At 39.0% G+C, this 24,829-nt stretch overlaps 1 protein-coding gene across 2 annotated transcripts in view; it reads left to right on the top strand.

The window, feature by feature from the left end:
• RHAG (Rh associated glycoprotein) overlaps nt 1-24,829 on the top strand; it is a 40,452-nt gene that overhangs the window by 13,608 nt on the left and 2,015 nt on the right. For both annotated transcript variants that reach the window (XM_034432532.3, XM_034432531.3), the window contains exons 2-9: nt 4,296-4,479; nt 9,913-10,063; nt 14,425-14,572; nt 16,598-16,764; nt 20,420-20,557; nt 21,168-21,289; nt 22,167-22,240; nt 22,594-22,667. In XM_034432532.3, the coding sequence (XP_034288423.1) occupies nt 4,316-4,479; nt 9,913-10,063; nt 14,425-14,572; nt 16,598-16,764; nt 20,420-20,557; nt 21,168-21,289; nt 22,167-22,240; nt 22,594-22,667 (1,038 nt within the window). In that variant the 5' untranslated portion in view covers nt 4,296-4,315. The remainder of the gene's footprint in view (nt 1-4,295; nt 4,480-9,912; nt 10,064-14,424; nt 14,573-16,597; nt 16,765-20,419; nt 20,558-21,167; nt 21,290-22,166; nt 22,241-22,593; nt 22,668-24,829) is intronic.

The raw sequence follows: 24,829 nt of genomic DNA, 5'->3' as shown, positions 1-24,829 counted from the left end.
TACTGTGGTAGACTTGACTGAGGAAAGCAGAAGTGGATGACTTGAGGATTTGAACAACCATCCCTGATAGAGCGGTGGAGAGTGATTGCAGATGCTTCCTCCTGGGCATCAGAATTGTGAAGTAGCATCTCTTCAAATTTGGAGACAAGTGGAATCTGGGAGAATGGTGATTCATAGAGATGCTTGAATATATTAGAGCAACTTGACAGAAGGAGATGTGGCTGGAAAAGAATAGTGGATATGAAGTTATTTTGTCAAGACCAAGCATAGGAAGAATAAAGAGGTTTGGTGGGGTTGGGATGCTGAGGATGAGAAGAAATGGAGTAAGTTAGGCATCCCTATATGTTACCTAAAAGTAGGAGGTGTAGGGAAGTAAGGAAATAGAGAGGAGAAATAGTATTGAGGTAGTGATGAAAAGATAATGTGGGAAGCAGAAATGTTATCCTAAAGAAGGGTGCATTGAAACTTGAGGCCAATCAATGCTTCCAACCTTCTAGATCTCATCTCGGCAACGAGGTAATGGGGATTTAGTGAACTCTGAATTCCAACTCTGCCTGATTTGATCGTATATACAACAGACGCCCGAATAGGTGAGGAGAGGATGTTATACTATCTAAAATGTGTTATTCTGGTTACCAGGCACTGAACCAGCCATGAGTTTAGGAAAAGGAAGGATGGATAAGTATCAGTTGTCCACACTGATCTGGGATAGGCTAAATTGTATGCTGCCTAGGGTCATTTCATGTGAGATAAGTGGCCTCATAAATTTACTAAATAAATACATAAAAATAGATATGTAAATAACTGGCTGTAAATTCTCACTCATAAGCTTAGCCTCAAGGAACAAGTTGAGGGTGTTGATATTGCACTGGGTTTATTGCTGCACAGCTTCATTCCTGCCTGAGCTGCTGAACCTCATCATAGGGCTGGCATTGAAGTGCCCACCCTATTGGTTTTGAGAGACATCTTGAGGGGTGAGTTCAGATGTGTCATGGCTATTACCATGTTTTCCCCAAAATAAGACATCCCCTGATAATAAGTCCAATCGGGCTTTTGAGCGCATGGCAATAAGGCCAAGAGCTTATTTCAGGGTTCAAAAAAATATAAGACAGGGTCTTATTTTTGGGGAAACACGGTATGAACTTACAAACCTTGTCTTCCATGATCATGGGCTCAGATGATGATGGGATAACATATTTCAGAGTAACTGAAATGTGACAGGAGACATTTTCCTCAATACCTTGTCATAATCAGATCATTCTCTGGTTAACTTGTCAGCCAGTGCCAATGACCTCCATAGGAAGGATGGACCCATTTGATTGGCCCACCCCAGGTGCATAATTGGGTGGGTTTGCAAAGGTTACTTGGGGATTATTTCAAGTTCTGCTCACTGTACCAAGGAAACACAGTGGTTTACCAGAGGTCCAGAATATGAAACTGCAGAAGAGATTATAAATCTGCAGCCTACATTGATGCTGATGAAGATGAATGTGACTGAACATGGGGAAGAGGTCAAATTCTAGTCTACATTATAGCAAGAAAAACAGTGGAGTGAGGTTTCTTTCCCCTTATTGTATTTAGTAAAATAGATTTGGCAGAAAATTAGGCCAAAAATTAAATACTGGACCACTGCTGTAATGAATTCATACAAAATCAAAAGGATGAAAGTGTTTATATTCATTCAGAGTTGGATGTTAGCTGGAGGAGAGCTGGCACAAGCCTTATTTAATGAGCTTATCTGGAATTGCTTTGACCCTATGGTTCCTAAAGGAATAGATAAGCTTAGTGTCCTTTTTGGGGTACCACTTCTAAATTACACCCCTACTTTCACCTGCTTAATGTAAACCTCCAGAAAAGTTACTTGAAACCGGGTTCAAGTAATACTTAATGCATTCTTGATCAAGATGATTGTGTCACCAGCCAGTAGTGCATTCCCTCCTCAAGAAGCTATTGTTCAAACCTATTTTTCTGAATAACCAGTAGCCAGTCTTGAATCTTCTTTTCTGAAGAAAATTTGTTGAGAACTTAGTGAGATTACAACTGCACAAAGCCCTGAATGAAATGGATTATGTATACCCTTTCAGTAGAGATTATGTTCTATGCATGGGATGGAAATCACATGGGTCAGCCATGATACTTGATTTTGGTGGGGCCACAATATTCCTTTTTGCAATCAGGGACTTCTTGGATTCATGGCCCCATGTACTCTACACAAGACTGCCTTTGAAGATCATTCAGCTTGTCCAGTTAGTTATGCATACATTCATTTTTGTAATACTACAGGAGTTGCATTGGTTGCTGATTAGCCTGGGGTACAATTCAAACTGCTGATTATAGTTTTTAAAGACCTATATGGTTCAAGGCCGGGATATCTCTGAGAGCACCTCAGAGATGGATTGAGGCTGTTTATGTAGTGAGAATGCTTGCTGAGGATCCCAGAATTGAAGGAATGTCCAGACTGCTTTATTCCTATGAAGCTTTTTGAAGAAAAGAGCGGCCCTTCGTTTGTCGTTATAGAAATGGCTAGTTTATACTATTATGGAAAAGTAAGAAATCGAGGTTCGATATTAATGCTTTATTCTATTGCAACAGAAGGAGTCAGAAGTCAACGCCTTTTTTTAATTTTTCCCTCTCTTCTTCACATCTCTTTTCCCCTCCTCTACTATTTGCTTTTGTATTTTTGTATTTTATTCTATAAAATAATAAAATGTTAAAATGAAAGAGTGGACTTTCAGAGGAGCATTTGTAGATAACATGAAAGGACACAGTACCTCAGAGATGCTCTGAGCTTAGATGTTGTTAGTTATTCCTTATATCTCTTTTCTTACTTGTATTGTAATTGTATTCTTTCTCTCTGCCTCTGCCTCTTTCTCTCTCTATATGTATGTTTGCATGTGTATAGAGTCACTCAGAGTCTTTGAATTGGAATAGCAAATAAATCAGAGTAATATAACACCATCTGCTGGCTCGAGTTATGATTTAATTACTCTTATGTAAGTCAAAGAGCAGGACGGGGGCATAGAATGGAGAGAAAAGAAGATAGCTCTGAGGATGTTTCAGATATTTCACTCAGAAATATATAAAGTATCTTCATTCTGTGTAGGAAGGGAAAGAAGGCAGGAATGATGTTTGAAATCAAGACAGCAGAAAGTTCTGGTAGCAGGAAGACTACTTATTATATATATATATATAAAAGCCACTGAAGGGAAGACAGATTTTGTGCAAAGAACTCCTGAGCATCAGTTAACAGCTTGGCCAATATGGAGCATGAGAAGCTGGGAGTTTTGGAGCATGAGAAGATGGACTCTCCCAGTGCTTTTTGAGGGTGTGAATGATGGCTTGGAGGGTCAAGAAGAGGAGAAGTTGAGAGAAGCAGTTTGAAGACTAGAAAGAAGGAGTCTGATGGGAGATGGAGAGGAGAAGTATTACCCAAGACTCTGTGTCAAGGCAATTACAGTGAGCTTATTTGCCAAGGGAGCAGTTATAGTTGGGCTGTTTAAACTTGTAATGACCTTTAAAAATATTTTGCACCTCTAAGGTGGTTCATTCAATAGCCCAATGTGTTTAAAGTTGTTTCTGTTACTCTTCATTGCCTGTTTGCTGTTTCTTAATAAAGTAAATAAAATTCTACCAGGTTCTCACTTGAAAGTGGCTTTTTTCCCTTATTCAATACCTCTAAAAGGCAGAGAAATTGCTCTTATTGCTCTTAAATTTCAGACAGCTAAGACCACCTACCCTCTTTCAGGATAATCCATTCCATTCTAAACACCCCCCCCCATTTGCTCCTGAAACTATCAGCACTTCATGGCCACTGAATGTAACTGCTTCTTATGAAAGATTTTTTAATGGATAAGGAAAGGCGCTTTGTGAACATTCGTGCTACATAAGCAACCTCCCTCCTTCCATCCCTCCCTCCCTCCCTCCCTCCCTCCCTCCCCCTTCCTTCCTTCCTTCCTTCCTTCCTTCCTTCCTTCCTTCCCTCCCTCCCTCCCTCCCTCCCTCCCTCCCTCCCTCCCTCCTTTCTTTCTTTCTTTCTTTCTTTCTTTCTTTCTTTCTTTCTTTCTTTCTTTCTTTCTTTTTCTTTTATGATAATGTTACCAGAAATAACTGTCCCTTTTCAAACTTAGAAAAAGTGGAATGAAGTTGCCAGGAGAAATTTATTTTAAGCCGCCCTGAGTCTCCGGAGAAAGGCGGCATATAAATTGAATTAATAATAATAAATAATAATAATAATAAATAAATAAAATTTACTGATGTTGCCTATCATAACATTTTTCTCAATATTTTTTCCCTAGTCTTTCAGGATGTTCATGTGATGATATTTATTGGGTTTGGTTTCCTGATGACCTTCCTGAAAAAATATGGCTTCAGCAGTGTTGGCATCAACTTGCTCATTGCTGCCTTGGGCCTTCAGTGGGGCATACTCTTACAAGGATTTTGGCACATGGCATCAAATAATGTCCATAATACCATTGAAAGGTAAGGAGCATACCCTGGGAAGCACAAGTGACTTGAATATTAAGATTGGTTACCAAGAGTTTCCTACAAGTAAATTTTTAATAGAATTCCCAGAAGTGTTGTGCTACAGACAGCACTGTGGTATAAATCATAGTGAGCTAGAGATGGTGAATGGTGTTAGATTCGCAAGTATATTTGTCTTAAAAACATTATGTCCCATATCAACTTCTTCAGATGTTCAGTCCTTCTAATGATTTTTAGACTTATTTCCTCCATCTGAGATAGAACCTGTGGTATCTAAAGAAATCTAGGAACCGTAGTTAAGGAACACATTCTCTAAAGAAATATTCCTTCTACTTCTTGGCTTTTAGCAAGGATAGGAACCTCTGACTCCACAGACATTACTGTATTGAATTATACAGTATCTTCTAGAAGCAAGGGTTACTGCAAGTTGTACTTATTTAATACCAGGAAGGCCTTAAAATTCACCACTTCTAATTTAAACACTAAGTAGGTAAACAAGCAAATAAACAAACAAAGAAACAATAAATATTTTCTAAAAAGCAACACTAGTATTATGTAGCATATTTTAAGCCTTTCATTGGTTTGGCTGAACTTCCTGAAATGTTGGTCCTTTTTAAATTTATTTTTGGAGTACAAATCTATCACTGCTAAAAGGACTGTCAATGATATATTTCCTGAAGGGGGTGCTATGTTCATTGAACTTCAACAATGTTTTTGCTAAAAGAAAAGCAAATCCATTGCCAGGAAAAAAAAATTTCTGAAACTGGAAATGCAGGGTCCAGCTAGTAATTTCATTGTTATGACTATCACATACATTAGCAATAGGCACTGGTATACACCAATTTCTTATCTTTGACTATTTCATGCACTTTTTAAAAGGAAGATATTGCTTTCTACATTTAGAGATAGTGTTGTGATCATCAATGTACTATTCATATTGTCCCATCATGTAAGAAAAAAACTTGCCTAATTTTCTAAATTAAAACCATCAGCCAAACCTTTCTGCATGTCCAGATAAGGGCATTCTTAGTTTACCAAAAACTTCTCCTGAAGTTAATTGTTGGAAGGTGGTACACATTATACAGTATTCTGCAATAAATTTCCGGTGAATAAAAAGAGTTGCAGACATTTCAGGACCTCACTTTTCTAAAAAGACAATGATAGAGAAACTTCTGCACCAGATTATTTGCAATTATTAAAAACCTGTTTCAATAAGGTATTAGAGTCGTCATCATTATTAAGCCAATATATGGTATTTTTAAATCTATATTCACTGGGTTTTTTTCAAGATGTTCAGGAGCATCTAGACATGATAACAGTTTTTTCCTGCTACTGTTCCATCTCACCTTTTTCCAAATTTTCCTTGTAATATCTTCTGCAGTATAGTATTAGCAATAGCACTTAGACTTACATACTGCTTCATATAGCGCTTTATAGCCCTCTCTAAGTGGTTTACAGAGTCAGCATATTGCCCCCAACAATTTGGGTCCTCATTTTACTAACCTCAAAAGGATGGAAAGCTGAGTCAACCTTGAGCCGGTAAGGATCAAACTCTTGGCAGTGGTCAGAGTCAGCCTGCAATACTGCATTCTAACCACTGCGCCATCATGGCTCTTGAAATGTAAATTCCAAGGCAAAGAAGCACTTTATAAGAGAAATGCAGAAAGAGAATAAAAAGAGAAAGAAAGCAGTTATGTACCTCTTATAATAGCTCATTTTGGTATCCAAACTTTCTTATGATCAAATTGCTCATTATTTGTTCAGAAGGTATTATTTACACATCATCTTATGGCTTTAATGCACCATCAGATAATGAATAGGAGCAAGAGTACTCATCCTAAGAATAAGATCCTATGCTCCTTACCCAGCAATGATACTGAGTCAACAACCGTTTTTAACTTGGATTCAGACCAGGAACTCCTTCATCTAGTTCCTGAGAAAGCTGACATCTAAGGCCAGCATCAGAAAATAAAGCAGTATAAAGCCAGCTAGAGTCCAGCAAGCTTGATTTAAGGAGCATCCTGCTGATTGAAGTCACAGTAGATATGTAGGATGCCACTTGAGCTTGGAAAAGTAACTAGGACAGTATTGACCCAGCAAGGTTTTCATGATTCTCTGTCTTAGAATACACAATTACAAAACTTTCCTGAAAGCAGAATTCATTTGTTAAGTTTTCATTTCATTTCATTTTATTAGATTTATATACCGCCCTACTCCCGAAGGACTCAGGGCAGTGAACAGTCAGAAAGATAAAACACATAAACTATAAAATTTAAAAGACAATATAAAAAATTGTTTTGGCCCAAAACAATTTAAAACACTCCTAATGTTTTAAAACCAATTTTAAAAAATTACAATTAAAAGGGAAGTTAGGCCAGGCCAGCCTGTTGAAATAAATAGGTCTTGAGGGCACGGCGGAAGGTGCATAAATCCGGGATCATCCGTATCTCCGGGGGGAGCTCATTCCAGATAGCAGGTGCCCCCACAGAGAAGGCTCTCCCCCTGGGGGCCACCAGTTGACACTGTTTGGCCGACGGCACTCTGAGGAGCCCCTCTCTATGTGAGCGTACTGGCCGGTGAGAGGCTACTGGTGGCAGAAGGCGGTCCCATAAGTACCCTGGTCCTAAGCCATGGAGCGCATTAAAGGTAACCAAAACCTTGAAGCGCACCCGGAAGACCACCGGGAGCCAGTGCAGCTCACGCAGGAGAGGTGTCACATGGGAATGCCACGTCGCTGGGAGTTTTAGCTCCTCTTTTCTTTCTTTCTACCTCCGGTTGAGTTTACTTGTATGTCAACCAGTGGTGGGATTCAATTTTTTTAACAACCGGTTCTGTGGGTGTGGCTTAGTTGGGGGTGTGGCTTGGTGGTCATGTGACCGGGTGGGCGTGGCTAGCTGGTCATGTGACCGGGTGGGCGTGGCTAGCTGGTCATGTGACCGGATGGGCATGGCTATCTGCCTAGGGACTATTCAGAGGGCTGAAAAAAGTCATTTCTGACTGGTCCTCGTACTTTTGACCGGTCCTCGCACTTATGACCATCCTCACATTTATGCCCATTGCGGCATTCTTAACAACTGTATCACTTATTTTTCTTCATCATAGTGACAAGCTAGAGCAAAAACGTAAAATGTGAGGACAGTCGTAAGTTCGAGGACTGGTCAAAAGTGCGAGGACCAATCAAAAATAACTTTTTCAGCCTTCTGAGTAGTCCATATGCACAAAAGGACTACCCAGAGGGCTGAAAAAAGTGATTTCTGACAGGTTCTCACACTTTTGACCGGTCTTCGCACTTATGACTGGTCATCATTTATGCCCATTGTAGCATTCTTAACGATCGTGTCACTCATTTCACAACTGCTTCTCTTCACCATGGTGACAAGATAGGGCAAAAACATAAAATGTTAGGACAGTCGTAAGTTTGAGGACTGGTCAAAAGTGTGAGGACCAGACAAAAATAACTTTTTCAGCCCTCTGAGTAGTCCATATGCATAAAAGGATACAGCAATAGAGAGGGATGAAGGAAGGGAAATTAGAGTAGGAGTGAGGGTAAGAGAGGGAGGAAGAGAGGAGGAGAAGGAAAAAGGAAGAGGAAGTAGGGAGGAGAAGAAGAGGGGAGGAAGAGAAAGTAAGAAGGAAAGAAAAGAGAGGGGTGGTAGGTTTGAGGAGAAAGATTGCTGTACAATAAAAAAGATGAAAGGGAAGAAAGCCAACCCCAAACAAATATAAAGATATTAAGATAAAGAATGAATTGTTAAACTTTAAAGAATAAAAGAGAACAAATATGAATAAATAGCAATAATTAGAAACACACATACAAACATACAATGTATTTTCTTTGAACAGAGTATTTGGCCGGTTCACAAATTTAAACAGTGTTTAGTCATTTCAATTAAATTTACAATATCTATATTTCCTTTTTGCCATATTTATTCCTCATCTATTTTTTAAAAAAACCAATATTACCCTTCATCCTCATCTCTAATCTTAATCAAATTCAATTTTTCCCTTCTATTCTATATTATACCCCTTCCCATTGTCATCTATTTTTATATCCATCCGCACATTGGTTAATTATGTAATACAGCTGTTTAATACAAATTCAACATTTCAATATAAATCAATTAGTTATATACCTATCTTTTTTGTATATTAATCAATATGAACATGAATATTCCAATTATTTTCATGCAATCCAATTTCTTACAAATCAATTAATTATATTTACCAATAATAATAAACCAAATAATTTCCCCTAAATATTCCTCCAAACCACAACTTAACCATTTCTGCTTTCAACACAATATACAATTAATAGTATCTCAATTATTACAATTCCCTAGTTAAATAGAGCTTTTTTTTCTTTTGTCTTTTAAAATCTTGAACTCTCCTCTTTTGCCCTAAATTTCCCATTGTTTGCACCTACCTTTTTTGGTGAGGAGAAAGAAAAAGAAATCTCTCTCCCTGCCTCATTTTGTCACGTTGCAGCAGAGCCTGCTTTACTTTCATTTTCCTTTTAGCTAGGGGAAAAAAATCTGCTTGAGCACTCTTTGCAGCAAGCAAAGAGCTTGCAAAACAAGAGCTTGCAAACGAGCCTGCAAAACAGCTGAGAGCGAATCAGCTGAGAGTCGGAGGCCGATCTAATCATGCTAATTAACCTATGCTGAAACTGAAAGAGGCTGTTTTTTTCTTGCTGTTTGCTTGCAAGTAGGTAAGTGCTGCGAGGCACAGGTCAAAGGGGGGCCCACCCTCCTTGCCACTTAGCCCCCCTGTCACCCCCCTTTACCTTTAGAGTTTCTCTTGCTGCCCCCCTTGCCATTTACCGCCCCCCTAAGGCATCCCACTGCCCCCCAGGGGGCGGTACCGCCCACTTTGGCAACCACTGGCTTAACTACTTAACAACCGGTTCTACCAAAGTAGAATCCCACCACTGGGTCTACCCATTTATATTTGCAGGTGTCGGTCTACTCATTTCTTTTTCTTTTAACACTGATCAGCTGTAGGGTGGCTCTTTGAAGCCCCGCGGCAGCTGCGAGGCCAATAAAATTATAAAAAAACACCGAACCGTTTGTTAAATTGCTGGCTCGCCCACCCCTCGCCCAGTGGTGTGGAGGGGCGGGGCAAGGGGTGGGGCGAGCCAGCAATTTAACAAACGGTTCGGCCAAACCCCCTAGAACTGGCAGAATCCCACCACTGATGTCAACCAATATATTCAGTCAATGAACAAGCAAAGATACAAAATTTATCACTTTGAGAAAATACGAATGGATTTAAAACAAATAAAAACAGTAATTCATGAAGCCAGGGTAACTATTTTAAATAAAAAACATGAATAAATAACATTTATTTTGCATCTTTATGTGCTTTATTAATAGTCGCTATCTGAATAGATATATAACCTATATGTTTTGATTTTTTTCATTAAATCAAAAGTATGATAACTGCAGACTTCAGCACAGCAGCTGTTCTGATCTCATTTGGAGCCATCCTGGGGAAAACAAGTCCAGTTCAGATGTTGATTTTAACAATATTTGAAATTACTATATTTGTATGCAATGAACATCTTGTGGTGAATGTGCTAAAGGTAGGAATTTTCTGGCTTCTATTTTACTATGATCTACATGTCATTTTATAAGGGGACCCTGTCTTCTAGGTCACTTTTTTATTTTTTGGTATGCTGGCTTTAAGACCTTCTCTGACAATGACTACCTTGTCTTTCTTGCTTTGGAAGAACATTTTGAATTGAGTGCTGCATTATATTTCCATGAAAAGGAAATGCTCAGTTCTGAGAAATTGTATGGGTCTTTTGTCTTTTTCCCCATGAGAAAAAAACAGCTTTAATGAAAAACAAACCCCACTGGGTGAAAATCAATCAGTAAGAGGGAGATGAAGATTAAAAGTCCACCAGGTCTATTCCACTCTGGATTAGGGATCATCAGACAGGTTTTTTTTTTAAAATATCCAAGATCTATTACCATACCATAATAGAATGCATTAAGAATGAATCAACATTTCTGCAGACTAAATTAAAGAAACAGATCTCTTCTTTAGAAATCTGCCCTCTCCATGCTCTTTCCAGCAAGAGAAGGCACTTCCAACAAATCCAAGAAATGGATGATTCTAGAACTTGTTAAGTAATTCCTAACCCATCTTCTCTCAGGGACAGCCAACCAATATGTCTCCCAGTTTATTTACGTATCAAATTTATATCATCTCACAAATGTGATCCTGTGCAGCATAGAATAAAACAAACAAAATAAATCTAAAACAACAATTTAAAACAATTCAACATAAATATAAATAAGACCATGGGAGCATCTTACGCACAATACAAACATTTCATGGTTGCCATTTGTCAGTTTCATCTATGAAAACCTTCCTGTTGGTTTTCCTGTTCTAAATGGAAATACTGCATTCAGAAGCAACCTGTGGCTGAACACACAAAGCTGTATACAAGCAGAATTTGATTGCCCTCTGCTTTCTCTGCTTTGTAAGTATCCAGAGGGCATTCAAATGACCACTTTTAAAACATAATGCAACAATAATGGTATTTAGAAGGAAATCCTGTCCCTACCGAGCCAGGACAAGAAAAAAAAATGCCAAACATATGTGGTTGCTTGAAGTAGAGGTGAAATTTATTTCTGAGAGCACAATATAGGAAGAGTACCAGATCAGCAATCGGAGGTAGATACCCTGAGTCCTCCCCAGGGGTGAAATCCAGCAGGTTCTGACAGGTTCTGGAGAACTGATAGCGGAAATTTTGAGCAGTTCGGGAGAACCGATAGCGGAAATTTTGAGTAGTTCGGAGAACCGGCAAATACCACCTCTGGCTGGCCCCAGAGTGGGGTGGGAATGGAGATTTTGCAATATCCTTCCCCCAGGAGTGAGGAGGGAATGGGGATTTTGTAGTATCCTTCCCCTGCCATACCTACCAAGCTACACCATGCCCACCAAGCCACACCCACAGAACTGGTAGTAAAAAAATGTGGATTTCACCACTGGTCCTCCCCCGTAAGTTCCTTATATAGGAAAACCTTGCCTTTGTTCTAGGCAGAACAAACCTGCCCATTCTAGGATCAGGTGCCTGCTGAGTTGTAGTTTTCCATTTATTTCCTGCTCAATTAGCATTATAGATAGAAATGGCAATCTCATGGAGGAAAGGATTTTTTTTTGTTTATTAATGAGTGCAATCTCTGGCATCCTGAAAGGAATGTTTACCTGAAACAGTCAAAGGCTGCTGCCTTTGATCCATTTCAACCTCTTTGTCAAGTTTTTTTACCTTTTGTTTTAGTATCATTTCTCATCCTTAGCTTTGTGGCTATGAGATTGGGACTGAGGAATAAGAGAAGACTGAATGTCAGGGAAGATTGGAGAACGGGACAAATGTTTGCAAAAGATGATGAACTGAACAAAAGCCAGAGACTTGGGATTAGAGCTCCAGACACCAAACACAGGCATCACATCTTTGCATCCATCTTTATTACCTTGCTGTGGCACAAGATCCCACTCCTAAAATTCACAACTTTCCATGACTACAGAGATCCTGGGAAAAACAAATTTGGGCAAATTGAAAGACACAGCATGGATTCCTTATTTGCCCAACAAATAATGAATTTCACTCCTGCAAGTTCAGGTGGTGATAACACCAAGACCACTCCCACCAGCACTGACTGGGCAAGCCACTAGAATATAAAATGTAAGCAAACCTCACTCCCACTAGCCAGGGGTGAAATCTAAAATTTTTTGCTACTGGTTCTCTGGGCATGGCTTAATTAGTGGGCGTGGCTTGGTGGTAAGGTGACTGGGTGGGCGTGGCTAAGTCAATGTCACTTCTTTGCCCTTTTTTAACCTACAAAACACAACACAACACAACTGGCTCAGTTGTGGGAGGGGGGAGAAAAAAGAAAAAAAGACACTTTTTTTCTTTTAAATGGGTCTGACAATCCAAGCTGAGTTGCCTGATTAGCAGGCAACTCAGCTGCGATCATCAGAGCTTGGATCCTCAGAGCCATTTAAAAGAAAAAAAAGGCTCTGATGATCACGGGGCTCAACTGGGCATGGGGGGCGGGGGAAGGGATTTTTGCTACCGGTTTTCCGAACTGCCTGCTGCCATCACTACCTACTCGTGCGAGCCGGTCCGAACCGGGAGCATTTCACCCCTGCTACTAGCACTGATGATGTTACCTAGTTTGGATAATGAAAGGTCTGCAAGACAACAACCAAGCTTAAAATTATCTGGCCAAGATTTATAATTACTAGAGGAGGTTTTTGTTGCATGTAGTGTTGTCTCAAGAAAAATAATCTGCAACAGAAAATAGTGCGTAATTTCCCCCTGAAACTGAATAAATTAATTGAATTGTTTCAACATGGTAAGCCCAATCAAATATTTCAAACATTTCAGTTTAATTTCAATTAATCTCCATCTGGTTTTTTTTCTCCTATTCAATCATATCTGATTCTTGGAGACTGCTTGGACAAGTCCATGCATTTTTCTTGGCAAGGTTTTTCAGAAGTGATTTGCCATTGCCTCCTTCCTAGACCTGAGAGAAAGTGACAGGCCCAAGTTTACCCAGCTAATTTTGTGCGCAAGCTGGGCTTAGAACTCATGTCCCCTCAATTTCTAGCCAAATTGGCTCTTCCAAGTCTGATATTTTCTGGATAGTTTATGCCCATTCAAAGCAGAAATAAAGGTTTGATCTTCAATTTTAACTGTTAGCTTTAACAATTTTTAACAGACAGAACACTGTCTGACAGATACACAGGTACAGATTAGGTGGAACTTGATTCAATAGCAGTAACTGTAAGAGGGATCTTGGAGTCCTAGTGGACTTAAATATGAGCCAGCAGTGTGCTGCAGCTGCCAAAAAAGCCAGTGCAATCCTAAACTGCATTAACAGAGGGATAGAATCAAGATCACATGCAGTGTTAATACCACTTTATAAGGCCTTGGTAAGGTCACAATTGGAATGTTGTGTCCAGTTTTGGTCACCATAATATAAAAAAGATGTTGGGACTCTGGAAACAGTGCAGAGAAGAACAACAAAGATGGTTAGACGCTGGAGGCTAAAACATAAGGAAGAATGGTTGCAGGAATTGGGTAAGTCTAGTCTAGTGAAAAGAAGGACTAAGGGTGACATGATAAAAATATTTCAGGGGCTGTCACAAAGAAGAGGGGGTCAACCTATTTTCCAAAGCACCAGAAGGCAAGACAAGAAACAATGCATTGGAAGTAACCAAGGAGAGAAGCAACCTAGAACTAAGGAGAAATTTCCTGACAGTTAGAACAATTAACCAGTGAAACACCTTGCCTTCAGAAGCTGTGAGTGCTCTATCACGTGAGGTTTTTAAGAAGAGATTGGACAGCCATTTGTCCAGAATGGTATAGGGTCTCCTTCAAGGTCCCTTCCAACTCTGTTATTCTGTTATTCATGTAAGGTATTCCAGTAATTTCAGTGACCTAAAGATGGCACTAATGCTCTATCATGAACCTATTACGTACCTTTAACATACCAGATCTGATAAAGAACCCCCCCCCATTTTACTTACTAGAGAAGTACATTGTAAACTGTACAGATATCATCTAATATCCCAAATCAGCCTCTTGGCATTAAGCATAGGTAAGAAAAAATTCTACATACCACTTTGCATAATTGCTCTGATACAGTGACACCACTGCTTCAGACACTGACATACAGATGCAAATACATATTTGTTTATTAAAATCCATGTATGCATATGTCTAGAGTCATTGACTGAGATGGATGGCTATAGAAATGGAACAAATAAGTAAATAAGTAAGTAAGTAAGTAAATAAAAAAATAAATATGTGCATTTACTTATTTATTTAAATTAAAATGTGCTGTTTGCTGTTCGTTTGGAAGGCAATGGTGGAATGGTGATTCATTGTAGCTAAGTGCTAAAGAAACTCATGCTAATATTTTGCAGGCCACAGATACTGGGGCATCCATGACTATTCATGCTTTCGGAGCTTATTTTGGGTTGGCTGTAGCCAGACTCCTCTACCGGCCGGGCTTGAAAAATGGACATCCTAAAGAAGGTTCTGTTTACCATTCAGACCTATTTGCTATGATTGGTGAGTGAGCACTTCATTGTTTGGTAAATTCCATGGAGCTGTTTTTAGCTAATTAATTAACTTGTTTTTAATAACATTTTAATAACTATCTTGAACTGATCAACAAATCACAAAATAAAAATGACTGCAATAGAAACAATCAAATATCAATTAATTAAAGGCAGAATGTACAGCCCTTTGTGTTGAAATGTTGGTAGAATGAAGTGAAGGGGGAAGGAAAGCCTCACATCCATCCATAGGCCTACTTCTTTGAAGTATTGCCTCATTGCAAGGGGGGGGTCATGTACCCCGTGTATTTGCGTATATAGGTTATGTTTTTCTGAACTTTACCTCTTTTTTTCCTAGTCAAACAGGTTCTTCATTCTAGATGCCTTTTGTCCTAAATGAGACATCGGCACTTAATAAGTGATCTCAAAGTAACTTTGACTCAGATTCATTATCATCTGGATGTTGTGTTAAAGTTTGAAAACATGACATGTAATGTAAGCAGCAAAATTTTCCCCAAAAGCTGTAAAAGTGAAATATTACTTAGACGGTTTATATTTACAGCAGGAACTCAAAGCTGTTTTTCCTCTCCATCTATATCTGCCCAATTTTAAATGATACAGGTAGTCCTCAGGTTATAATTGATCATTTACCGGTAGCAACCATTGAAATGTATCACCGGGGGCTATTTACAACCCAGATTCAAAGTTCCAATGGTTTGCCCCACAATCACATGATCGAACTTCAGGTGTTCAGCAATCAAGCTATATTTATGGCCAATTGTAGCATCCTGCAGTCACATACTGTAACTGTTGTACAGCAGTTTTGCTAAAAACTAACATTTACTTCCATTTTTTAGCAAAACTGCAGCCATAGTGAACCACTGGTTTGCTTAACCACCACAACATTTGTTTAACAACTGCAGCATTTGTTTTACAACTATGACATTCCCTTAATGATTGTCAAAAAAGAGGTCATAAAATTGGGTTGCTTGCAGAACCAAACGGTTTACAACCATCACAACTCACAATCATAATGGGCAAGCTCCATTACATAAATTGAGGACTATATGAACCTGTCATATTTGGCATAGTGGTTAAGGACCAGGCTAAAAGCCTGGAGTCTGTGAGTTCTTTTTTTTTTATAAAAAGATTTTTATTTTTTTAAAACAAACATTACATCATTTATCATTCAGTGTGTCATCTGGGTACAAATTTTGTGTCATCATAATATTTATATTTCTTTGCTTTTACATTTCAATTTAATATATCTCCTGTTAACACGTTTTCTTCCGGATTTATTTAATTTTGTACCACTTTTTGTCCATATTCATTTTCTATCCAATAATAAAATTGCCCCTATATATTGTAATATTCTGATTCTTCCTTCCCTTTAATTGCTAATGTTTATTCATTTCTGCACATTCTAATATTTTCCTAATTACCTCTCCCTCTGTAGGAATTTTTGCCGCTTTCCAGTTTTGTGCAAATACAATTCTCACTGCAGTTATTACATGAATAATCAAATATACATTTTCTTTATTAATTTTCTCAGGTAAAATACCCAACAGAAACAGCTCTGGTTTTAAATCAATACGTTGCTGAGTCATTTTCTCTAATCAAATCCAAATTTTTGCCCAATAATTTCTCACTTTTGCACATGTCCACCACATATGGTAATACGATCCTGGTGTCTGGTGACATTTCCAACACTTTGTTGATTTATCTTTAAACATTTTTGCCAATCTTTCTGGTGACATGTGCCATCTATAAAACATTTTATACAAATTCTCTTTGCATGCTGTTGCCATTGTTAACTTATAGTTTTTTTCCCATAGTTGCTGCCATTTATCTAACTCTATTGAGTCTGTCAGTTCTTATCCTGCCTTAAGCACAAAGCTAGCTGGGTGACCTTGAGCCAGACCCTCTCTCTGAGCCCTACTAAGCAGACGAGGGAAACCACTTCCAAAATTTTGCCATGACAACTGGTACAAAGCCAGGCAGTTGCCAGGAATCAAGACTAACGCATTTCCTTTTTCAGGTACTCTTTTCCTTTGGCTCTTTTGGCCCAGTTTTAACTCAGCCATTGCGAAATCAGCAGGGGAGCAACAGAAGGCAATCATGAACACATACTTCTCTTTAGCAGCATGCACCGTCACCACATTTGCTTTCTCTATTTTGGTTGAACACCGAGGCAAACTGGACATGGTAAGCATTGGCTTGAACTCCGGTGATAGACATCTACTTGAACTAACCAACATGCTTTACAGCATAATAATAGAGTTTCTCAAAAGATTGCTACATCTTATTAATCCAAGCCAAGCTGTTCCAACTTGAATTTTATAAAAGCACATAAGAACATATGTCTTCTACAAAAATACTGTGTGGCACACTAGGCACAAAAAGTAATTAGCTATATGTTAAGGATTTGCTAATGTGTTGATAGAGATCTGGGCACTTTGAAAATTATTTGGAGGAAGTGCTTCAGATCTTGCCTAAGCAGAGCATCTCTCTCCTGGACAGCCTGAAAAGAAATATGTCTGCTCTAAATGTGGCATTAATGATGCACTATTTGATAATTTGAATAATTAAAGCAGCACTTTTTCATAGCTCATGCAAGCTTGAAAAAAAAAGTGCACTTTAATGACTAGCAGGCAAGTATTGTGCTTCCATGTGGTTTAAAATATTTCTTCTGAAACTATCTTAGAGGTTTAAACTTCAGCTGGATAGACATCCTACATTACAAATATTACGATGAAATTCTGCAGGAGGTTATTTTAAAGATAAATTTAGAAACTCTGATTTAAACAGTTTCTTAAGTTTAAAAGTTTAAAAAGTTTCTTAGATGAGTCGTTATTTCTTGTTTGTGTCATTTTGCACAAGTCACATTTAAACAACTTTTCACTTTTCCCTCCCCCACTTACATCCCAAGCATAAGATAGCTTTCTAACTACATTTTCTCTCAGAACACTAATTTCTGAAAGTATCATCTTCAAAACAGACAGAAACATGAGCATTTGAGAAGTGCCTAAAAACAACAAAAACAAACAACACCTGCTTGAGCAAATAAGTTTCAGTCTGCACATTGGATCAGGATGTGCAATAAGAAATTATGATGACCAAATTCTTTAAGTATACTTACTGATGACAATTTTTTGCAAAATATTGCCATTGCCAATATGAATCTGCCCAATCCTTAAGATTGGTCTATGTCAATGATGGCTAACCTTTTTGCCATCGCATGCAGGAGAGGGGGGGCGGGGGCGGTTCGCATGTGCCCACACCCATAATTCTATGCGCCCTGCCCTGTGCATGCGCATGCAACCCCCCTCCCCCCTGCTCTTGGCACGCGATGGCTAGGAGTCTCTGGAGGCTGGGGACAGCAAAAAATGTCACTTCCTGTCTCACCAGGAGTTGGGAAATGGGCCGTTTCAGGCCTTCGGAGGGCCTCCGAGGGAGTGGGAAAGGCTGTTTCCCTACTTCTGGTGGGCCCAAAAGGTCCGAAAATCAGCTGGCCGGCACGCACATGCACGCCAGAGCTGAGCTGGCATGCCCACTGATATGGCTACATGTGCCACCTGTGGCACGCGTGCCATAGGTTCGCCATCATGTGTCTATGTGGATGCTTCTGTAATACATCACACACAGGGACTTCTTGGTGATGGCACCTTAATTCTTGATTGCTTTCTGAAGGAGGTTCAAGCAACTGTTTGCGCTCTTGTTTTGAGATTACTGAACTTCAATTGAAGGTAGTTGCTGCTGTTTTAATTTGTTATTTCTCATTTTATTTCTACTATATACCCTGTTTCCCCCAAAATAAGACATCCCCTGATAATAAGCCCAATCAGGCTTTTGAGCGCATAGCATTAAGGCCGAGCGCTTATTTCAGGGTTCAAAAAAATATAAGACAGGGTCTTATTTTTGGGGAAACACGGTATTTATTTATTTATTTATTTATTTATTTATTTATTTATTTATTTATTTATTATATTTATATACCGCCCTTCTCCCGAAGGACTCGGGGTGGTGAACAGCCAACAGATAAAACACAAATACAAAATTTAAAAACAGTATTAAAATCCAATTAAATTAATTTGGCCCACAATTAAAAGCACCCCTGTATTAAGACCCATAATTAAACAATTTAAAAATTAAAACAATTTAAAAGAGTTAGGCAAGCCCGGCTTGCTGGAATAAAAACGTCTTTAGGGAACGGCGAAAGATGCGAAGATCCGGGATCCGCCATATCTCCGGGGGCAGCTCATTCCAAAGGGTAGGTGCCCGCACAAAGAAGGCTCTCCCCCTGGGGGCTGCCAGTCGACATTGTTTGACCGACGGCACCCTGAGGAGCCCCTCTCTGTGGGAGCGTATTGGTCGGTGGGAGGCTATCGGTGGCAGAAGGCGGTCTCGTAAATACATTTGTTTTCTGTGCTATTTATTTCAAGTACTGTTTTATTGTTATTTTATGGTGATCCTTTTGTTTTCAAACCTCTTTGTAAAAGAATGAATTTACAGAATTTAAATAATCAAATAGAAAGTATTTAGCCATGCTTTCATTATTTCATAATGTAGTTGTCAGCTCTGCCTGATTTGGCTTGGTGCCTCACAGGCATCCTGCCATCAAAGGCTGGAAGTGTGTGTGTGTGGGGGGGAGAGGGGGGAGTCGGGGAAGAGGATGAAAGGGCAATAAATAAAACAGTGTGTATACGTGATGGGAAAACAGGAGGGGGGAATGACAGGTACAGTATCTCACAGCCAGGCACCCTGATAAATATTTGGATTACCCCCAAACTTCTCAGTGTTCTCAAAATGACTTGGCAAGCTCCAGTTAGCTAGAAATGCACTGGTCACAGGGGGAGAGATGGGCTGTGGTTGAATCTTTTTTTTGGTATCTTGCAAGCATGGCAGAATTCAGAGCTGGCTTGATTTTACAACCTACACTGTTAGTAAAAGAACCCTTTGCTTTAACCAAATGGAGTCAAGGGCCTTTTTTTCCCTAAGGAATCGGATTGGGGCAGGTCTGACAGTAGTACTCTTGTACTTCAATAGCAAGGATCATAATAGTGGCTACCCTGCAATTACATACAGTACATTTGATTGATTGATTCTATATCATCAAGTCAGGGTTGATTCTTAGCGACCATACAGATATCACAGACATATGAATATTTGATGTGTGATATCACACAGATATCACAGGGATAGGAATAGCAAAATTCCAATAACCATGGATTCCAAATCAACAGGATTGTTATCACAATGATATCACTTGGATAATGAGATTTTCCAATAGGGAAAGTAGAATTCTTGTTGATTCCACTGTTGTTTAGTGAGCGTTTCTTGCCATAGAGAATGAGAAACAATGAACAGGGTGAAATTGTTTCTTTATCCAACAATTAAAAGTACCACGACCCTACTTTTCATTACTTTAATTCTGTGCATATTTAACATATATGAAACTCCCAATTTCATTTATAAGAGTTAAATCAGAAAACAAATTATATAAGGTTGTTGAAACACTGCCAAGAAGAGAGCATGTATTCATAGATTTTAAACTAGTGGCAGGTCATATATTCTGTATAGATCAGTTCCAGGCTGCTTCTCTAATAAATGAAACTTGATCAGTAGAAATACAGATTTGTGGTTCTGGAGATCCATGGGTTGGTCTGGTGTTCTTATAAGGCAGTGTTCTTATATATCTTATTTCAAGGGTCATACATGGAGGCCATCATGAACTGCTGCACAATTCCTATGGTACAATCAGATCATTTAAAGCAAATTGATATCCTGTGCTTCAGCCAAAAATCCTTTCCCTTGGCGTTAGAGATCTCCTCTTACTGGTCATATTTTATGTCTCCCGCAGGTACACATTCAAAATGCCACCTTGGCAGGTGGTGTTGCTGTGGGTTCATGTGCTGACCTGGACATCCTGCCTGTTGGGGCTTTATTAATTGGTAGCATAGCAGGAGTCATCTCAGTTCTTGGATATAAGTATTTATCTGTGAGCATTTTTTGTAAAGAAAAGTAATTCTCTCTCCTCCAAGTTCCCAGGATCTGTCAGGTTTGTATCAGGGACAGAGACTCCCACACAGAGAAGGGCTACTTTCAAGACACACTTGAGAGATAGCTTCTTCAGCAAGGATTTTCTGCACCCTTGAGTGGGATAGTAAAAAACTATACTGAATAGGCTTTCTTAAAAGTACTCAGGCCTTGAGCTATATTGGCATTATGGGGAATAATTGCATTTGGAAATATATAAGTAGCCAGTGCAACTAGTAGCTTTGAATTGTAGTTATAAGTAATATTATACTATGCACTTTCAATCAGAAAGAAGTCTGTGGAAGACCTTGATTCATGTCTGTTTAAGTGAGACGGAGTGTTGGGTTTTAAGTCTATTCTATTAATCCAGTGAAAGCCAGAATACTTGCATCCCATCCCATCTGTTTGTAGGACAGTCTCAAATCAATGTTTAAAGAAACTGCATTGCAATATACTGTACATATATTTTATAAAACATGCTAGCTTGTGTAGAATGGAAAGTGAAAAAGAAGACAAGCCAGCTTTATTTTCTTTTAATGGTTATTACAAAATAATCTTTTGTTCTCTTCTAGCCATTGCTGGCCTCAAAGCTGAAAATTCAAGACACCTGTGGTGTCCATAATCTACATGGCTTACCTGGGTTATTGGGAGGCATTGCAAGTATCATTGCAGCTGCTGTGCAGGTTAACAGCAAGTAAGTTTTTTTAAAAAATTGTATTTACTGACATTTAACTGACTAGACAGATTTATAGACCACTTTGAGAGAGACATTCTCACCAAGTAGATTGCAAAAATATTTCATCTGGCAATATATTTTAAACAGTTTTTCTCTGCCAGTAAAACAATCTTTATAATAAGATTGATAGCGATGCCTTGGCAAAACCAAAGAACAAGGCTCAAAGTAATCAAGCTTTCCAACCACAAAAGAAGAAATAAGTTTGGTTGGTAACCTGTTTATTGTTTAAGCGGCCAGTCAGGGGTACTGGAATTTGACCAAGCCCAAGGCCAGTGTTCCCCAAATTTAGCAACTTTAAGATGAGTGGACTTCAACTCCCAGAATTCCCCAACTACAATGACTGTCTAGGGAATTCTGGAAATTGAGGTCCACTCATCTTAAAGTTGCTAAAGTTGGGAAGCATTGTTGTAAGTCATTAATCATTTAGTAACATCAGCACAGCAGTGTCTGTGAGTCCTTTGGGCAGGAGGGGAACTGAAACTATATGAGGTCTTGAGGAATAAAAAATGGTAGGAAGGGGAAAATAGAAATGAAAGAAAGTCCCTTGTGATTTGCATTCTTTTCCCATTCATCAACCTTGCATGTTCTTAGAGGATCATAAAACATTTGAATGGGTTGTTTTGCAAAACACACTGGCAGAAGGGTTAAAGCAGATGCACCTTCAAAGTCTTTCCTAGTAGTCTGCATGTGGTATACACTTCCACAGCTGTTTGTTGCTGGGTTAGGTAGAAGTGACTTTTGTGTGTACACATACATCTGAACAACCAGACATAGTCATCAAAGAAGTCTGCATGAGGTTTCCAGATGACAGAAAGCTCATTTGTTCTCTTTACAGTGTATCTGTTGGGATGCAGGCTGCTGCTCTAGGCTGCTCTGTTGCAATTGCTATAGTAGGAGGAGCATTTACAGGTCAGTAAAATAAAGACATCTCTAGGAAATGGTGAACTTCATGCAGATCACAACTTTTGTAGATGAATGGATGGATAAGATGCAGATTTATAGATTTATATCTTCAAAAAAACTAAACAAGAATTTGCAGAATTGTTCCTTCTTAGGTGTTTACTTAATGAAATAACATGCCATTATAACTAATGTATTGTTTTTAGAAAAAAAACCCCATTGCTTGGCTAGTGGAGAATCATTTGCAGGCCTAGAATACAATTGCTCCTCTGTTTTCAGTGTTGTATGCAATCTTTATGTCTCTTATTATAGAAAAAGGTCCTCACTGATAACCTTCAATGTGTTTCCTCTTCATGATACAGGATTAATAGTCAGCTTGCCTTTCCTGGGACAGCCACCTGATCAGAACTGCTATGATGACTCTGTATATTGGGAGGTAGGACACATTTCAAACAATAGAGAAGAACTGCATTGTGGCAACATATACACATTTTTCCCCACTAGGATGTCTGTTAGCTTCCGATTTTTATCACATAGAATCACATTTTATCTCCTGATTCTTAGAATTGATTCCAGATTTTGTTTTGCTGAATGGAGAATTGAAAAGATAAAGAGTTGCTTATGTTAGGATCGACTATAGTTCTATTCTTTTCACAGCTTTGCTAAGGTTATTCTGGGTTGAAAACAATGTGATGAGTCAATTTTTAAAAATGTTTTTACTGTCATGTCATGCTCATCCAGATTCCAACAGCACAGATGTGGTACTATAGATCTTCTTTAATCAATGCTTTTCTTTCTCCCTCTCTCTTTTTCTCTTTCTTCTAGAATATGTTTTTCCCCAATTCTATATGGGGCTGCCCTTGAAGACCACTCGGAGGCTTCAGCTGGTGCAGAATGCGGCCACGCAGGTAGTGATGGGCGTGTCCCGACACTCCCATGTTACACCTCTCCTGCGCGACTTGCATTGGTTGCCGGTTGCCCTCCGGGTGAGATTCAAGGTGCGGGTGATTACCCATAAAGCCCTACATGGCTTAGGCCCGGGATACTTGGCAGACTATCTGCAGCCAGCAACAGCTTCCCATCGCCCGGTGCACTCTCACAGGGAGGGCATACTCAGGGTGCCGTCGGTCAGACAGTGTCAGCTGGCGACCCCCAGGGAGAGAGCTTTCTCTGTAGGCGCACCCGCCCTTGGAATCAACTCCCTCTGGAGCTCCGGGTCGCTCCCGACATTCGCTCCTTCCGCCGTGGGCTGAAAATGTGGCTATTTCATCTAGCCCCCCTAGACTGATGGGGTTTTTAATAGAACTTAATGGGGTTTTATTTGATTTTTTGTCAATTTTATCATGGACTTTGTTTTGTTTATTGTTGTGAGCCGCCCTGAGTCCTGTGGAGATAGGGCGGCATATAAGTCCAATTAAATAAATAAATTTCATAGTCCTCTTATTATTTTCCTTACTATTCTGTCCCATTGTGCATTTCATGGTTGTTCCAACTGTTCCAACTCTTTCCCATTCTTATTTTTCTGTTTCTTTCAAAAACCCATTTCTTAATATACTTTTTCCATTTCTCACAAAACTATATTTCAAATCTTGTACATCATATTATTTACATACACACAGAGGCTTGAATAAATGAACACATTGGCTTCCCTACAACTACATTTCAAATGTATCATGAAGGGGGGAGGGGTGTTAAACTTTTCTTTCCCATATACCAACTGCTATGTCAGGTCCTGTTTCCCCAGTACTGCTACTAACCTCCTCAACTACAGAAACATCACATGAATGATGTGAGGAACAGGATATGGAGTTTGTTGTCTTTCAGTATTCTTGCTCTCCTTTTTTTCTGTACTTCCTCATTTGTGAACTTGCTGAATTCATCAACAGTGGCGCATGTGGCTTGATGCCATCTATCATCTAGTAATCGATGTGATTTTGCAGCATAAAATTCTGCTCTAGATGATGGCCAGCTATTTCTCTCTGGATAAAACAGACTTATGTCACCAGTAGTATGATACTATCAGGTTTTGGGATGAGATAAATTTTTGGCCTATTTTTTAATAAATATTTTAGAAATTGGGCTGTATTTTTATCAATACAGAGAAAATAGCTTAATTACACCTCCTGGAGGCTTAGCATAAGTATCTGCTGTTTAAATTGGTGTGTGTAAGCTTTAAAACACAACTTTTCAACAATGTGGTTTTGGGAAACCAAGGGGGATATAAACATGCAAAGAGGATCAGGATTGCCTAGTGCAATGGTTGTCTATCTCTTCTTGAGATGTTTCCAAAACTTGTTTAAGTTAATGTTTATTTCTAATGACAACCATGTTCCTACAGAGGGATACAAAAGGGAATAAAGGATGGAATAGCATTTATTTAATCAATTTGACAAATGATCAAAATATCAGAAACATAAGAGACAATTCTTCAGCTGTATCACGAATAATGGTGCAACTATGGCTACTTTGATATATTGATACAGTCATGGCCGTAAATGTTGGCACCCCTGAAATTTTCCCAGAAAATGAAGTATTTCTCACAGAAAAGTATTGCAGTAACACATGTTTTGCTATACACGTTTATTCCCTTTGTGTGTA

This window comes from Pantherophis guttatus, chromosome 1 (genome assembly GCF_059756535.1).
Source record: "Pantherophis guttatus breed Tessera chromosome 1, ASM5975653v1, whole genome shotgun sequence".
In the NCBI taxonomy this organism is placed as follows: domain Eukaryota; kingdom Metazoa; phylum Chordata; class Lepidosauria; order Squamata; family Colubridae; genus Pantherophis; species Pantherophis guttatus.
Note: the sequence above shows the minus strand (reverse complement) of the source record. Positions and strands in the feature narration are given on the sequence as shown.